General features: G+C 46.1%; 2 protein-coding genes across 6 annotated transcripts; both read left to right on the top strand.

Annotated features, from left to right (window-relative positions):
* Window positions 1-3,974: 3,974 nt before the first annotated feature.
* On the top strand, window positions 3,975-7,256 carry LOC146221863 (FH1/FH2 domain-containing protein 1). The gene is made up of 9 exons (XM_084691260.1): window positions 3,975-4,424; window positions 4,593-4,733; window positions 5,005-5,187; window positions 5,272-5,391; window positions 5,495-5,656; window positions 5,810-6,039; window positions 6,257-6,500; window positions 6,954-7,062; window positions 7,228-7,256. The coding sequence occupies exons 1-9, from the start codon at window positions 3,975-3,977 to the stop codon at window positions 7,254-7,256; spliced, it is 1,668 nt and encodes a 555-aa protein (XP_084547386.1).
* Window positions 7,257-7,667: 411 nt separating this feature from the next.
* Window positions 7,668-16,505, top strand: hnrnpcb (heterogeneous nuclear ribonucleoprotein C b). 5 transcript variants are annotated; one of them, XM_084691268.1, is made up of 11 exons: window positions 7,668-7,807; window positions 9,664-9,697; window positions 11,434-11,488; window positions 12,641-12,906; window positions 13,313-13,385; window positions 14,037-14,084; window positions 14,195-14,388; window positions 14,837-14,950; window positions 15,282-15,440; window positions 15,698-15,800; window positions 16,034-16,505. In XM_084691268.1, the coding sequence occupies exons 3-11, from the start codon at window positions 11,484-11,486 to the stop codon at window positions 16,044-16,046; spliced, it is 975 nt and encodes a 324-aa protein (XP_084547394.1). In that variant the 5' UTR covers window positions 7,668-7,807; window positions 9,664-9,697; window positions 11,434-11,483; the 3' UTR covers window positions 16,047-16,505. The 5 variants fall into 5 exon arrangements, 4 of the variants coding, with proteins under 4 accessions (XP_084547394.1, XP_084547392.1, XP_084547393.1 ...); XR_014746714.1 differs by lacking the exons at window positions 7,668-7,807; window positions 9,664-9,697 and adding an exon at window positions 9,868-10,952 and having other exon boundaries at window positions 16,034-16,192; window positions 16,282-16,505; XM_084691266.1 differs by lacking the exons at window positions 7,668-7,807; window positions 9,664-9,697 and adding an exon at window positions 9,871-10,952 and having other exon boundaries at window positions 15,282-15,439; window positions 15,700-15,800.
* Window positions 16,506-17,014: the final 509 nt, after the last annotated feature.

The raw sequence follows: 17,014 nt of genomic DNA, 5'->3' as shown, positions 1-17,014 counted from the left end.
TATTAATACTTCGAAGATGGTTTGGGGTTGTTATTTTGTCAATTGAACACTAATCTGGAGCCATTTTTCCGATTTAGAGACATCATAGAGCCATTACCACATAGGTCACCATTTCTGACGGCCGTCAGAATGTGTGACCCACCCAAAAAATAAATTTAAGAATGTGTGTTCCCTCTGTAACTGCTACCCAAATGTATAAAAACTTCCAAAGATGGCTTGGGGTAGTTAGTTCATTAATTCACACTAATCTGGAGAAATCTTTTCCAATTTAGAGTCATTATAGAGCCATTACCACATAGGTCACCATTTCTGACGGCCGTCAGAATGTGTGACCCACCCAAAAAATAAAAAATCCATTTAAGAATGTGTGTTCCCTCTGTAACTGCTTCCCAAAAGTATTAAAACTTCGAAAGATGGCTTGGGGAAGTTACTTAATCAATTCATTCTAATATGGAGCCATTCTTTCCGATTTCGAGTCATCATAGAGCCATTACATAGGTCACCATTTCTGACGGCCGTCAGAATGTGTGACCCACCAATAAAATTTTACGATGTTGTAAGAATGTGTGCGCCCTCCGTAACTAATTCCCAAATTGATTAATACTTCGAAAGATGGTTTGGGGTTGCTTTTTTATCAATTTAACACTAATCTGGAGCCATTTTTCTGATTTAGAGTCATCATAGAGCCATTACCACATAGGTCACCATTTCTGACGGCCGTCAGAATGTGTGACCCACCAAAAAAATAGAACGATTATTTAAGAATTTTTGTTCCCTCCGTAACTGCTTCCCAAATGTATTAACTTCGAAAGAGGGTTAAGGGTTGTTACTTCAACAATTTAACCGGCCAGTAGCCTACCGGCTAACTTTCACTCTGCTCCTGTCTTTCAACAGCTCCTCTTGTTTAGTGCTCCTCTGGTTCAGTTCCGTATATAATTCAAAATCCTCCTGTTCACTTTCAAGGCCATCCACAACCTCGCCCCCCGTACTTGTCTAATCTCCTCCAGGGTCCCACTACCTCCCGCTCCCTCAAGTCCTCTGTCCCCTCTGCCTGTCTCTCCACCATGGGGAGTAGAGAATTCAGACGCTCTGCTCCCCATCTCTGGAACTTACTACCACCCGAACTCAAACATTAATTAATTCCCCCATTTTAAATTTGAACTCAGGACCCATCTTTTTTAAACTGCATATTCCATATAAACGTTGATTACTCTGCCTATTTCTGGTGTTTTTAATGTTGTTGTATTCTTTAATTTAGCTGTTTTTAAATGTAATTTGTACGGTGTCCTTGAGTGTCGAGAAAGTAAATGTACCCAAATATATCTTCTTAAACATGTTAATATACCTGACGTGGTTAATGTGGTCACCAGCGGTTTACTCGTTCTCCTTAGGAAGCAATAAAAACAATAATCATAAAGCTTCCACACGTGGATGTAATGTATTGTATGTTTACGCCGTTTGCGTAAACGCTCTTTTTCACCCTTCATTGTCTGCCACGCACGGGCAGTTTCACAGTTTCTGATGGGTCACAGCTTTTGGTGGAACACCTGTAAAGACTTTCTTGTGGTATCCCCTTCTGATTTTTTTCCAACCCGTTCACCCGACCAGCCAGGGGCCACTCCCAGATTAGCCGAGGCTACCCTAAATTGAGCTCTGCTGCTTGACCACCAAAGCCACAATAATCCGTTGATCTCCGAAATGAAAATAACTCATTAGGAACAATTACACTTAGAGTAATTATAGTGCAGATCTTTCTCGATAGCTTCAGATGTCCCGGAGGCTCCACAACAAACAAATGCAGGCATAAACAAACGGCTCTGGACGCCGGGAATCCCGCTTAAAATCTGTTCCCACAGAGCCGACTCAGGGTGTTGCACTCTACTCTGTCAACTTCAAACCTACTAAACTAAATGCTTTTATAATAATGTAGGTTTTTATTCATATTATTTATTTAGACATCAACAGTACAGGACAACACATTTTGGCATTCCTAATAAACAAGGCATGTTCATTGCCGTATCTCAACAAGGTAATTTCAGGTGCATTACATAAAACATAAAAGGCATCAAGACAAAATGTGTAATAAAATGTATAAGGAAAATAAAATATATTGTAGAGTAATGATATCAAGCCTTTTACTTGAGATAAGCCACCCCTTAGTTACAACTGACAGAAGTCCCTTTGGTGTGAGATATTGTAGGTAAAATCTGCCTGGCCCTGTCATGATTTGAGGTTTGCATTATGCCAACCAAGCTTGCTAGTATCTCAGAAAGTACTGTCAAGACTCCCACTCACCTTATTATTGATACATCAAGGTTGAAGTCATGGCTTTATCAGTCTAGAAAGAGCGTGTGTGGGTGGGTGTATGACTGTGTGTGTGTTTGTATATGGATGTGTGTATACTTGTCTGTCTGAGCATGTTTATGTGTGTGTGTGTGTGTGTGTGTGTGAGTGTGTGTGCGTGCGTGCATCATACACACGGTGTATTGGTGGTGCATCATTATGGTGATAAACGATCTGGCTCCATCAGTATGAGAGGATCAAAAGCTCTGTGGGTATACGTTAACAGACATTTTTATGAATCTGGGTATGTTTACACATGGGAACATGTATACTGTACTTGCTTGGGTGTGTGTGTTTTTGTGTGTGTGTGTCTGTGTGTGTGTGTTAGGTTGAGAACGAGCGAGAGGGTGAGGAGGCATCGACAGACTGAGATATGAAGGCTGGGTGTATACAAACATGTGATGGAGGCTCGATAAGGAAATTAAAGGAAAGGGTGCAACTCAAATAAACTCAGACTGATACACTGAGGCCTCAGATAGAAGAGGAGGGACCAGAGAGAGAGAGGGGGGGGGGAGAGGAAGAGAGAGAGGGGGAAGGAGAGAGAGAGACAGAGAGAGAGAGGTAAAGAGAGAGAGAGAGAGAGAGAGAGAGAGAGAGGGGGGGGGGGAAGAGGAAGAAAGAGAGGGGGAAGGAGACAGAGAGAGAGAGGGGGAAGGAGACAGAGAGAGAGAGAGGGAGAGAGAGAGGGACAGAGAGAGAGGTAAAGAGAGAGAGAGGGGGGGAGAGGAAGAGAGAGAGGGGAAAGGAGAGAGAGAGAGGTAAAGAGAGAGAGAGAGAGACAGGGACAGAGAGAGAGAGGTAAAGAGAGAGAGAGAGAGGGGGGGAGAGGAAGAAAGAGAGGGGGAAGGAGACAGAGAGAGAGAGAAACAGGGACACAGAGAGAGATAAAGAGAGAGGGAGAGAGAGAGAGAGAGAGAGAGAGAGAGAGAGAGAGAGAGAGAGAGAGAGAGAGAGAGAGAGAGAGAGAGAGGGAGATAAAGGCAGAGAGCGGGAGAGAGAGGAGACAAAGTGAAAGAGTAGGTTGCCTTGGTAGCAGGTCAGTGAACAGGAACACTTGGACAGGACAGAACCATACCCAGGCTTGAGTGATGTCATCCGAACCAGCAGAATCCTGGTTTGGAAGGTTGAATAAAACAGCCAGTCGGACCTTAAAATTCCCCTGAAACAGAAAGGACTATTTGGATTAGAGACAGCACAGTTATCTTGAGTTGTGCAGAGACCACCGAAGGAACTTGAAGACTCTTGATTGGAAAGAACAAGGGGATTTTATCTATGGAGAGGGGGACATGATTTGGACTGACTTTGTGGTCGGTGACTGAAAATAGAGTTGCCAATGAGTTTTGGATGTAAACACACAAGTGTGTTTTCGTTGAATTTTATGGCTGGAGATCAGAGACGACCATTTGGAAGACTTTCTTTTTTTTTGGTTTGACTGAATACTGCAGCACAGCTCACACTTGACAGAAACCTTGGACCGTTAAACAGCATTTATTTTACATTCTTTCAAATTAAGATTGAGATTAAATTGAGGGCTCACTTTCACATCTAAAGGACATAACAAAACCACAAAATCACATCTAAAGGACATAACAAACATTTATTTGAACCACAACTACTCTCTGTGTGGACCAATGAAACAATCAGATCAAATCAAAGACATGCCCCTCCCCTCCGTCTTCGACCAATCCTGGGCCTCCTTCCTCAACCCTGCTGGACGTCTGCGCCTCAACACCTTGGACTTCTCCGACCTGTGGGATGAGGAAGATCTCGGATTGGACAGCACCGAGGAAGATGGAGGCCCCGCCCAAACCCCTCCTCTTCCACCAATCCCTCCACCTCTCCCACCCTTAGCTCCTCCCCTGTCCCGTTCCTCCCCGACGGGCCGGCCTCCGGGGAGTCGTACCCTCAGGCTCCACTGGAGGGAGCTCCAGAGTCTACCTCCCCTGCCCAGGGTCACCCGCTTCGGGACTCAGACCATCTGGGCCGGCCTGGAGCCCGTCAACCTGGACACCAACCGCCTGGAGTACCTGTTTGAGAGCAAGGGAAACAGCGCCATCTGCAGCCTGTTGTCAGGATGGCGGGTAGGTCGACTTGACGTCAGTAAAGATGTGGGTTATCTGAACCTCCTTGCTCATGTCAATGCACTTTTTACATATAAAATATGTCCCTTTCGTTCTTCCTGCATCAGTCCTCTTGTAAAGTTTGATTGGATTTGATTTAACATCTTTTTCTAATCCCCCCTCTTTCAGAAGCAGCCGTCGGTCTCAATTCTGGGTGTAAAGCGCAGTAATATCATCACCATAGCCCTCAGTAGCCTGCCTCCTCCCTGCCTCCTGCCTCCGGCCATCTACAGCATGGACACCAGTGTGCTGGACCGAGAGGACGTCCAGGTAGGTGTCACAGGTAAATCTGCAATACACATACCATGACACTTATTGTTTATCACCACAGCTGATCCATTTCTGTATAACGACATGTGACTTCTATCTCTTTTGCTCCCTCCCTCCCTCCCTCCCTCCCTCCCTCCCTCCCTCCCTCCCTCCCTCCCTCCCTCCCTCCCTCCCTCCCTCCCTCCCTCCCTCCCTCCCTCCCTCCCTCCCTCCCTCCCTCCCTCCCTCCCTCCCTCCCTCCCTCCCTCCCTCCCTTTCTCTCCTAATGCAGCGTCTACAGGCCCTAGTCCCCACTGAAGAGGAGTTGGGCCTCATCAGGGAGGCCCAGGCCCAGGCCCCCCACTCGACTCTGGCCCCAGCTGAGCTTTGCCTCCTCACCTTGGGAAGCATCTCTCACTTGAGCTCCAGGCTTCAGCTCTGGGCCTTTACGCTGGACTATGACATCTTGGAAAGGGTGAGAGGGCTGACAAAGAAAGATGGAGACCTAAAAACCTAAAAAGGTGGATTTGTGTTTGAGCTTTGACCATTTTGTGATCAGGAAATCGCTGAGCCTCTCTTCCACCTGAAGCTGGCGATGGAACAGCTGTCCGCCAGTCAGACCTTCAGGTGTATCCTGGCCACAGTGCTGGCAGTTGGAAACTTCCTCAACGGGTGTAAGGTGAGCTTCTTCAAGTCTCCTCTTCATCATGCTTTCTCTGCTTCTCCAAATGTTCAAATAAGCTACTTACCCTACCTACATCCATCCATCCATCACTCCCCAGGCCCGTGGCTTTGAGCTGAGCTACCTGGGGAAGCTGTCCCAGGTCAGAGACACACACTCTCGTCTGCCCCTGCTGCATCACGTGTGTGTGCTGCTGCTGCAGCTGTACCCACAGTCCTCCGACCTCTACTCCGACATCGCTGCCGTCGCCCGCGCCAGCAAGGTTTGTGTGTGTGTGTCCTACAGTAAAGCACAGTACACATAATGATGGACTGGTGAGGAAAAAAAGGTTTTGTGCATTTAGTGTTTGTATGTGAGGTTGTTTCAATGTGAGTGTGCTGTTACCATGGTGTTGACCCTTAACCCTCTGCCCCAGTGTGACTACTCCCAGGTCCAGGCCAACCTCACCCAACTGGAGTCTCTTTGCAAAGCATCATGGGAACAGGTGCGTCTGCTGGACCGGGCGGATGAGAAGAGGAGAGGAGGGGAGAAGGAGGGGGGAGGAATACAGGAGGGGAAGTTGCGACAGAGGTTGCCTAAGTTCCTGAAGGAGTGTGAGGAGAGACTGAAGGTTCTCAGAGCTGTCCACCGACGGGTCATCAACAGGTAAAGGAAATGGCTTTTCCCTGGGTGCAGTGGGGTTTAAAATAACGAACAGATGGGAGGACAGGGGTTAGAATGATGGATGGATGCATGAAGGAATGGGAGTTTACCAGACAAGACCAGAGCTCTCTATTTCGGTTCCCTCTTTCCATCTCTTCCCTCACTTTCTCTCTGTCCCTCACCCACTTTCTTTATGTCGTCACGTCAACTCCTGACTCAGGTTCCACTCCTTCATGCTGTTCCTGGGCTACTCCAAAGCCATGGTGAGAGAGACGAAGGCGGAGGACTTCTGCAAGACGGTCAGCGACTTCTCTCTGGAGTACCGGACCACTCGCCTGTCCATCCTGGAGCAGAGAGAGAGGGGATGGGACCTGGAGAGAGGAGCAAGTGACCTGGAGAGAGGAGAAAGGGACCGCACGCCTGGTACACCTGGACTCCACCTGAAACACCCACAGACTGGTCAGGTACGGAGAGAGAGACAGGTACGGAGAGAGAGACAGGTAAGGAGAGAGAGACAGGTACGGAGAGAGAGACAGGTACGGAGAGAGAGACAGGTAAGGAGAGAGAGACAGGTACGGAGAGAGAGACAGGTACGGAGAGAGAGACATGAGGGAGACAGGTAAGGAGAGAGAGACAGGTACGGAGAGAGAGACAGATCGATGATACTGAGAGATTTAGGATGTTTCTGGGCAAAGGGACTCCAGCTAGTCTTACCGCTGGGAGTTAACTTACCCGGGTATGTCACGTAACTTGCTTTCTGGAATACGGTGTGTGTTGAAAATGACATTGTTATCTCTTCTCTGTGGACTGCTTTGTAAACACTTTGCTTTGGCATGAATGTCAGGTTAAACCATAAGACATATCGCCAATTTAGTATGCTAAGTGAATTCATGATATATGTCCTCACGTGCTCTCAGGACCATGTGCTACAGAGTACATTAGATGAAGTGCTGAGGACCCCAGAATCCATCTTCAGACTGAACCTGACTCTGCCCCGACATCGTGGAAAGAAGATAGATATTAAAAGTAAGGTACCACATGCGCACACACACGTACAGTATGCCCAAACAAAAACATCCATGCACATACACTAACCACACACGCACGCACACACACACACACACACACACACTCAATCTTACTGTAATATTAGACAGTGAATTTAAGTAAACGTCTATTTTTACATTTCAGGTCCTTTCTCTCGGAGACCGAAGTGGTGACTTTTCATTAGTTGCTAGTATCTGGACATGGCAAGAGTCTTGAAATGATCATATAAATTACAGTTGGTTGCTGGATTAAACACAATCCCTATGATTAACTGGAAATGTATGTAAGAGCTTTACTTGAGGAAAACTCTTTCGAAGATATAAATTGGAAATGTAACTACGAACATGCTACTAAAATATATATCTCTTCCAGGTCTGTTAATGGTTACTTTGTGTGTGAGATCTGAATTCATCTGTGTTGGAATGTGTAACGTTTCTAATGCTGGTGGGAGTGCGTTATTTCATTGGACCTGGGCTTTGGATAAAGACAGACGGATCCACCAATGTTTGAAGTGAACAGAGACATATTCATATAGCAGGTCCAATAAGATATCAGCATCACGGATGAGGCGTGACACATTTGCTAGTTGTGCTACCCGTCGCCATTTCGTGGTCACTGGTTGAAGGAACCTTATCAACTAACTGAAACGGACAAGGGATTTTAAAAGACAACGCAAGTAAACCAACGTCGAATTTATAAATTTTTAAACAAAAATAAGCTCCGGGTGAGTATTTTGAATCGAGAGAATTTTTCTATTTTTGTTTTTTTTTCTAACTTTGAAAACCATCTTTGGGACCTTTTTGTTTTTGTTTTTAATGCATTTTTCTGGCTGATAGTCTGAAACTGTGTTTGCTTTGGTGGCGTACATTTTGTGATACAGCGGTTCGTCTCTGCGGGTGGCAAGCAGGCTTCCCCTAGTGTTTGATAGCTTTTAGAAGCAATATTTTTCGATATATTTTTCGAATTGAGACTTTTGAATCGACATTTTTCCAGAGTTACTTTAAGATCAGATTGATTGTTCGCTTGTTGTTGTCGTATTTTTAAGGACAGAAATATCGAAGACTGTTACGATCTTGACTGGACAATTAATCATTGTTGTCATGTCGGTTGTCTTTCCCCTTTCAGGAATAACATTTTTAAATGTGTTTTCATTGTTCCCGAGATTTCCTTCAAGGCCACCTGTAACCTGAATAGCAGTTTTAGCTTTTAAAAAACAATCTGCATTATTTTTAGTGTTCGCAGTCAGTTTGTTCTGCAAATGCTCCAAAAAATGACGTAATTTTGAAGGCAATATTTTTCCTGTTAAGGAGTGAAAGTGGGCGTTTTCATTGCAAAATAAACAATAATGTAAAGCGTATTGTCTTTAATTAGACTGACGCGTTTGTATGTAGTCTTCGAAGCGACTTTTTTTCTTTGTGTATATTCTAATCAAAATCATTAAAGTGACCCCATATTTCTGAAAGACCTGCATCTATTGAAAGCCTGTTTTATTGTCAAATCAAGAATATAGCTCACGAGGGGGAAATTGTTTGATGTGTCGTAATGTTCTTATGCCAAGAGTTGAGCCTTTAATAGTACAAAGCTTCTTAAGTGAATTGGCAAAGTAGGGCACAGGGCTACAGGCCGCGAAACTGCAGATGGCATTTGCAGAAAGCATAGATAGCGTTCACTATCATGAATAGGTTCGCTGTCCTAAATCTGTTATGTTAGGTCTGGCCTCTATTCCCCTCTTAAAACCCAAATACCTGTCCCAAGACTCAAGCCCTAATCTCTCCAATCACCTCTCCCATCAGGACGATCTTGTGTTTTTATTTACAGAAATGGGAGTAATCACAGTCACATTTCTGTAGGGTTCAGTGGTGTCATGCTACCATGTTTAAAATCCAGGGATTTCCACCATTAAGTCGAACTGTATTGCATTGCATGTAGTCAAATCACAGGCCCAGACGAGAACAACGTGTACAGTATCTGTGAAATAGTTTCCAGCCTTCTTGCTGTGATAACATGATTACTTCAGTCATGTGAGCGTTTGATTTCAATCTTACTTAAGGGGGTAACATTTCGCTATAGGAGATTTAAAAGGCAGTTTTAATACAGTCTGTTAGCGTACCTTTTTGAATTGAAATAAGACACCACGTTCTCAAAATGTACAGTACATGTTATGTTTCATTTTATTCAAATGCTTTTATTCAAAGTGATATATAAATGGTGCATATATTAAGTACAGCAGAAGAAACTGTAGAACAACAACCACAGCCCTTCGTCATAATCCTGTAATCATCATTTGTGTTGATAAGCATGCACATATTGAATAGAGCCTGATGGTACCAATCTGGTAGCTTTCAGGGGTGGAGTTGGAGGGTCACCAAGGTAACAGGCTAACCTAGCCACTGGCTAACCATTTTAGCCTAGCCAACTGCATTCAAATTTCACAGTCCAGCATCCCAACATGGCCTACAGAATCTCCTCCAATTCCACCACTGTGTCAACTGTTCAGTGTGTCAACTGTTCAGCTCAGTTGAAGAGGTTGAAGACGTTCTTTTTCTAATTTCGCCTTTTTTTTGTTTCCTTCCTCTGTAGTTTTTGAAGAAGCTTTTTTGAGCAACGACAAATCGTAAGTCTGACACTTTGGTTTTCCACCTCAGCTTTTGCACTATTTTTTTTTTTTATACCTGTTTGTATTTTGTCTGCTTTTTTAAAGTAGCCTATCCCCCCCCCTCCTTTTAAACATTTTTTTTACATTTTAAAATCTGTTAGGCATAGGTAAGTCCTTTTTGTGCTGTGGTAGAAGACCACTACTCAATTTTTCCTAAAACAGTTTTTGTAGTTTAGTCTGCATTCCCTTTTGTCTTCCTATTCCCAAATTATTCAAGATCATTTTAAATTCAATGTGGATTATGATTGCAGAACCCTTTGCAACCCTGTAATAACCTCTCTGGGTTCCAAACCTAGGAGATGACGGGTCTTCTGGAACCTCATTGTTAATTTTAGAACCTTTTTACAAGAGATTCCCTCTAACGTTACAAAAGATTCTAAATGATGATGTTGTAGAAAGGACACAGTTGAAGCACAAATACTAAAATCCTTACTCGGCTAACTGAGACACAAATGAATCCAGCTTTACACTTACATTTAGTCATTTTTAGCAGACACTCTTATCCAGAAAGCCACTTAAAGTACGTACAGGGACATTCCCCCCGAGGCAAGTAGGGTGAAGTGCCTTGCCTAAGGACGCAGCGTCATTTTGCACAGCCAGGAATCGAACCGGCAACCTTCTGAATAATAGCCCGATTCCCTAACCGCCATGTCTCCAGCTGTGCCCACATGAGGCTCGATAACTGGATTCAAGACCCAATACCTTCTCTTTACACACCCACACACTTACCTCTCAACCAATCCAATGGATAGCTCCCCCTCACCCACATTACAAATCTGAGTCCTGATTGGCCGAGGCTACTGTCTATCATGTGGCCGGTGTGAGGGTTCCAGAGCGATCAACACGTAATGTCAGAATGACATCTGTAACCATCCCCGATGAGGAACAAGAGTGCGGCCTAGACTACCCTCTACACTACAGTGAAGCATTACTGATGTGGATGTGGTCAGCATCCTCGAGGAATCAAGAGATATACAATGTCAAGGGAGGGGGAAAGGAGACAGGCGGTCATATCGTGGGCCTGGCAAGATCATGTGATCTTTGGCTGCTGAGGATAAGGTTGTGATAATAATGGGGTGAAAATGGTTTCTCATTTAACACACACACACACGCACACAGTTCCTCACCTAAAATTCTTCCTCTTTCCCAAACTTATATCTATTGCCCATGGATAAATTGCCACCATGGGGACACTTGGAGCAAGGTCACACAGGTCATTTGAAAATACAATTTAAATGTATATAAATACATATATTTATATAGATAAATATATCCATTAATTCAAATATATAAGTGAACCAGTTAGATATTATATTTACATATATATGTATATATATTAGTCATCTGAATAATAATCTGAAAATAGCAAGCAAAATGAATCACTTGTTTTCTCCTTTCCTGACTTTCTTGTTTGATGTAACAAATAATAACACAATTTATCCTACAGGTTTTTGGATGTCCCTTTTAATGTTATTTTTATGTATATAATATACCAGACATTTTACATATTAGCATATGATACATATTTTGTCACCTAGATGCCACATCTCTTGGTGGCAGCACACACCCCGAAAGAAAATCCTTTTTTAAAAATTTTTTTATAACAAAGATCTCCACTCCTTCCTACTTACTCCAACTACCACAATGCATCTTGGTCCTCAGGAAACCAATAACAACACTCTTCTCTTCAACAGAGTCATACAGGCAGGCAGGCAGGCAGGCAGACCTCCCGCATCCAGACGATATGGAGTGAGTCAACGGTTACCATAGCTACAGTCACCTGTTACCATAGCTACAACCCACTGAGAACACAGTAGTCTAATACCTGAAGCAGACTACCTCAATCGTAGACTGAGACTGTTAACCTTTAGAAATAAAGTTGGATCGAATGATTAGTTGGTGGATTGGCGGGTGGGCCGGAACTTCCAAGAACACATAGTGTGTGTGTGTGTGTCTGCGTGTGTGCGTGTGTGCATTCATGATGAATGCTGAAACTCCTAATTTCTTTGTATGTGTAATCACATTCTGGAGAATGGGGGTTTAGAATGTAGTATGTCCAGTTAAAACGTATCAGGTAGGGTGATTCATTTCTTTCTCCTCACTTTTTCATCTCTCTGGAAGAGAGACCACATCAGTCAGTCAGTCTCTCTCTCTCTCTCTCTCTCTCTCTCTCTCTCTCTCTCTCTCTCTCTCTCTCTCTCTCTCTCTCTCTCTCTCTGTACATCGTTCTATCACACATGCCTATGCCATACATACGCGCAGGATACTGTAGGTTCGATTGATTTAGAAAGGATTCCCAAGCAGGGCAGAAGTGAACAAGCACACACACTGAGCTTCTCTCCCTATATCTCTCTCTTTACTCTATCTGACCCACCCATGTTTTCTTATTATTTCCCTCTGCCCATACCCCTGCGTCCTTCACTGTATTTTAAAAATATTTTGCCATGCCTCCTACCCCCTCTCTCCCTCTCTCTCTCCCTCTCTAAACCCTATCTCCCTTGTTTTTTCTCGTCTCAACATTGTTCTATCCCTCCCCCTATATCTTTTCTCTCCTTCTTTTCTTGTCTCCCCTACTCCTCTCTCTCTCTCTCTCTCTCTCTCTCTCTCTCTCTCTCTCTCTCTCTCTCTCTCTCTCTCTCTCTCTCCCCCTTTCCTTCTTCTCTCCTTTCAATGTTTCCCCCTCTCTCCCTCCACCTCTCTGTTCTCCACCCCCCCTCCTCCCCCTCCGCCCCACCTCCCCCTCTGCCCCACCTCCCCCTCCCCCCCTTCTCCCCCACCGCCCCCTCCGCCCCTCCGCCCTACCTCCCCCTCCGCCCCTCCTCCCCCACCGCCCCCTCCGCCCCTCCCTCCCCCGACGCCCCTCCCTCCCCCTCCGCCCCTCCTCCCCCTCCGCCCCTCCAGTCGCTCCCCCACCACCAGCAGCCTGATGGCGAGCAACGTGACCAACAAGACAGACCCGCGCTCCCTCAACTCCCGGGTCTTCATCGGGAACCTCAACACGCTGCTGGTGACCAAGGCGGATGTGGAGGCCATCTTCTCCAAGTACGGCAAGATCGTGGGCTGTTCCGTCCACAAGGGCTTTGCCTTCGTCCAGTACGCCAACGAGAGGAACGCCCGCGCGGCCGTGGGCGGGGAGGACGGGAGGATGATCGTGGGACAGGTGCTAGGTGAGGGAGGCGGAGGCGGAGCTGGTGTATTGTGTGACAAGGAGTGTACTTGTGTGTGTGTGTGTGTGAGTGAGTGAGAGAGAGAGAGAGAGAGAAAGTGTATGTGTGTGAGAGAAGGAATGAGTGTCCCTTGATCAGAATCCACTTCCCCCTTGATGCATAGTGTTTGGGAGAGTGAGCAGTGTTCATATAGTCACCCTCCTTCCCTTGATTTCCCTTTTTAACACCCCCTTCCCTCTCCATCTATTTTGCCCTTATTACTCATCAACACTCTCCCTCCTTTCACACTCTCGCACTCTTTTTCTTTCACACTTTGTCTCTCTCTCTCTCTCTCTCTCTCTCTCTCTCTCTCTCTCTCTCTCTCTCTCTCTCGCTCTCTCTCTCTCTCTCTCTCTCTCTCTCTCAGACATTAACCTAGCAGGCGAGCCAAAGCCACACAGATCCAAGACAGTGAAACGTTCTGCAGGGGACATGTACAGGTGAGAGTTCATCCGCTTTGCTGTGCCTCACTCTACTCTACCACTGCACTGGAAGAATCTCTATTTAAAATACACGTTTACTAACGACTTACTGAGAGTGAGGTCATGCCGGGAAATATCAAACCTCGGCTTTGCCGTATCAACTTCGCGAATGGTCGAGTCTAGTAAGTTGTAATTTAAATTAATGATATTTGTATTTAAGTTAAATTATATTTTTAGCTCTTTTCATTTTGTAAATGAAAATAAATGGTAGGCTAATTGTAGCTAGCTCTCAAGTCATCTCACGGTGTGTTTCAGGTGTTGCCTAGCAACCAATAACTTTTGATAGAAAGCGGACAACACGGTTCTGCTTATATGGCTTTTATTCCAACAAAAATAACAACTCTTAAAAAGTTTACAATTTCCTCGTCGCTGTTGATGTCTTCCTTGTCATCTGGATAGTAAAACTCAGCTGACTCCTTAATATCGCTCATTTTGAAGATGACGTCAGAGCAGGGCAATAATAATCCCTATCAGACCGCAGACTGGCGATGAGGCCAATACGCGGCTGGCATGACTACCCATTAAACAATCAGAACACTCGTACTGTCGTTGCCATATAATAATTCATATCATTATCTTTTTGTCTCTCTCTCCTGCTCATACTGTCAGTTCTTCATTTGACCTGGATTATGACTTCCAGAGGGATTACTACGACAGGTAAGCCACCTGTTCATGTCACCGGTCCTCCTCTCAGCTGGTTCCAGCAGGCAGCAGGCTGAGTCCCTGCAGCCCCCAGACAGGCCTCCGGGTGTGTGTGTGTCTTTCAGGATGTACTCGTACCAGTCCCGCGTGCCCCCTCCCCCGCCCCCCCTGTCCCGGGCCGTGATCCCCTCCAAGCGTCCGAGGGTCAGTGTGAGCGGGGGCGGCGGTGGGGGGGGCGGCGGTGGGGGGGGCGGCAGCAGACGCACCAAGACCAGCTTCTCCTCCTCCTCCAAGAGCAGCCAGAGGACCTCCCGCGCCAGTGAGTGACACACACACACAGACATACACACACAGACACACACACATCAAACACACAGAGACACACACACGTCACACACAGACACACACACGTCACACACACACGTCACACACACACATCAAACACACAGAGACACACACACGTCACACACAGACACACACGTCAAAGACATGCACAAACAGACACACAGAGACACACACAGACACACACACACGTCACACACAGACACACACACACGTCACACACAGACACACACACACAGACACACACAGACACAGACACACAGAGACACACACACAGACACACAGAGACACACACATAGACACACACACACACAGACACACACAGACAGGGCGCACGCCGTCAATCACTGGTCACACACACACTGTTTCTTCCGCACCGCAAACTGCATGTGACACACTCGGGTGTGTTCCGTATCTGTCCCCAGTGAAGGCAGACGACCTGCAGACCATTAAGAGGGAGCTGACCCAGATCAAACACAAAGTGGACTACCTGCTAGAGAGCCTGGAGCGCATGGAGAAGGACCACAGCAAGAAGACAGGTAGGGGGGAGGGGAGAGGAGGAGGTGAGAGAGGAAGGGAGGGGAGAGGAGGAGGTGAGAGAGGAAGGGAGGGGAGAGGAGGAGGTGAGAGAGGAAGGGAGGGGAGGAAACTGAACACAACTGCATTTGTACTGAGGAACTGTTCACATCAATGACATCGATGCAAAGCAGTATGACCTTCTTATGATTCCTTGTTTATCTCTTTTCTCAACTGTCTCTCTCCTTCCCCTTCGCTCTGCCCTCACTGAATGTTCTCTCTCCCTTCTGCCACGTTGTCCACCTCTCCCCCTCCCTCCCTCTCCCCCTCTCTCTCTCTCTCTCTCTCTCTCAGATCTGAAGAGCAGTAAGCTGGAGCCCGGGGAGGTGTCCCCCCTCCACAGCAGCGGTGGGAAGAAGGAGGAGAGCCTGAAGAGGGAGAGAGAACGGGAGAACCAGGAGCTCAACGACTCCGAGGAGGAGGGCGACCTGCTTCTGGAGGAGGAGGAGGAGGTGAGGGGTTGGGAGGGGGAGGTGAGGGGTTGGGAGGGGGAGGTGAGGGGGAGGTGAGGGGTTGAGAGGGGGAGGGGTTGGGAGGGGGCGGTAAAGGATGGGTGAGTGTGGGGGGGGTGTAAGAGAAGGAGGGAGAGGGGAGAGCGCTGAAAGAAAACGCATGGAAGGATGAGGTCGAGGGGAAGGGAGTCACGGGAGAGGAAAGGAGGGAACCGGGGGGAGGTAGAGAACGCGGTGACATTTCCTGTGACCCTGCGCAGGTCAAGAGTCGAGGACGAGAGGAGGACGACGATGAAGAGGAGGAGGAGGGAGAGCAGGAGGAGGGAGAGGACGATGGAGACAGCGCCAACGGAGATGACTCGTAAACACTGCGCGTTGAAACACACACACACACACAGAGCCGTGCCAACGATACAACACGCATACACAAAGGATTGTGTAGACGGAGAACTCACGCGTGCACGGCTATAGTTCCTGAGGACGGTTGTTTTTCCGCTATGAATATTGACATTTCAATACAGTGTATTGTAGATAACACATACGGTTTCTGTAAAATATTTCGAATGTCCTGAATATATTTTCTTTTCTCTCTAGATTTTCTAGATAGCTTCTTCTTTTTTTTTACCCTCGTCCTTGGTTATTTTACTCAGAAGGCTTGGTTTGCCTTGAATACAGTCCAGTCTCAAGACCGAGCAGTGTTTGAATCTGTCTGCGCATCGCTGTCTTGTTGCCAACAGGTGGCACTGTTTCCTGGTAATTTTACATTTACACACTTCAATGAGAAATGTGGCACTCCGACAGAGCACACAGCGTTTTCCTGAAACAGTAAATTATGTTTACAGATGTGTGAAGAGAAGGAAAAGAAAAAGAAATGGCAGGATTTTAAAACCGTTAAACCGGTCTCTCTCTCTCACTGTGTTTGTCAGGAGATATGAAGCTGAGTTCACCTTAGTCAACCTTGATTTCTGTAAGGCAGCGAATTCACCTTGGTTTGTCCTAAATGGTGTGTAATGTAACTAATTTGACTGCGCTGGTGAACTTAAAAATAAAAAATTCCCATCCAGAACCTACGTGTGTGTTTTTGGGTGAGGTTTCACAATGGGCGGAAGCAAGGAGATTGTGTTTGTTGTTTGAGGGCAAATGCTGTGAAGAAAATGTGTGTTCCCCAGAATGAAAGTGTGCTTGTGTGTACTTGCATGTGTGCTGACTATGGTGCAGGCCAAGGCTGGTTCACTTTTCGGGAGCGCCTGGGTGTATAGTCATAAAACAGGCGGATGAAAGACTATGGATTTCTTGTCCTCTCTCACTTTGACTCCCTCCCTTTCATTCCCTGTCTTTTCTATCCTGCTCCGTCTCTTTCTTTCCAAAACTTTAAATTCAAAACTTAAAAGTTATTTTTTCAACCTTTCAAAACTTTTTTCCAGAAGAGATGGGCAGACCGAGGTAGGAGGGTAGAAGAAGTAAAGGATGGGAACGGCGTGCAGATGGAGGAGTGGACGCTCAATGGAGGGATGAAAAGGACACTTTTTGTAGTGTTCCAGAGAAGAAAAGATAAATGATTAAAGGGGTCAATTG

Source organism: Hypomesus nipponensis, chromosome 25 (genome assembly GCF_054491055.1).
Source record: "Hypomesus nipponensis isolate SF chromosome 25, ASM5449105v1, whole genome shotgun sequence".
NCBI classification, from domain to species: domain Eukaryota; kingdom Metazoa; phylum Chordata; class Actinopteri; order Osmeriformes; family Osmeridae; genus Hypomesus; species Hypomesus nipponensis.
The sequence above is the reverse complement of the archived record's forward strand: the minus strand, read 5'-3'. Positions and strand labels throughout refer to the sequence as shown.

Bases quoted from the DNA above. Each gene is read 5' to 3' on its own strand.
- LOC146221863 (XM_084691260.1), top strand. From the start codon at position 3,975: ATGAAACAATCAGATCAAATCAAAGACATGCCCCTCCCCTCCGTCTTC. The intron at 5,657-5,809 runs GTTTGTGTGTGT...CCTCTGCCCCAG, and splicing joins CCGTCGCCCGCGCCAGCAAG to TGTGACTACTCCCAGGTCCA. The intron at 6,040-6,256 runs GTAAAGGAAATG...CTCCTGACTCAG, and splicing joins CACCGACGGGTCATCAACAG to GTTCCACTCCTTCATGCTGT.
- hnrnpcb (XM_084691266.1), top strand. From the start codon at position 10,907: ATGGATAAATTGCCACCATGGGGACACTTGGAGCAAGGTCACACAG. The intron at 10,953-11,433 runs GTCATTTGAAAA...TCTCTTCAACAG, and splicing joins CTTGGAGCAAGGTCACACAG to AGTCATACAGGCAGGCAGGC. The intron at 15,440-15,699 runs GTGAGGGGTTGG...GACCCTGCGCAG, and splicing joins TTCTGGAGGAGGAGGAGGAG to GTCAAGAGTCGAGGACGAGA.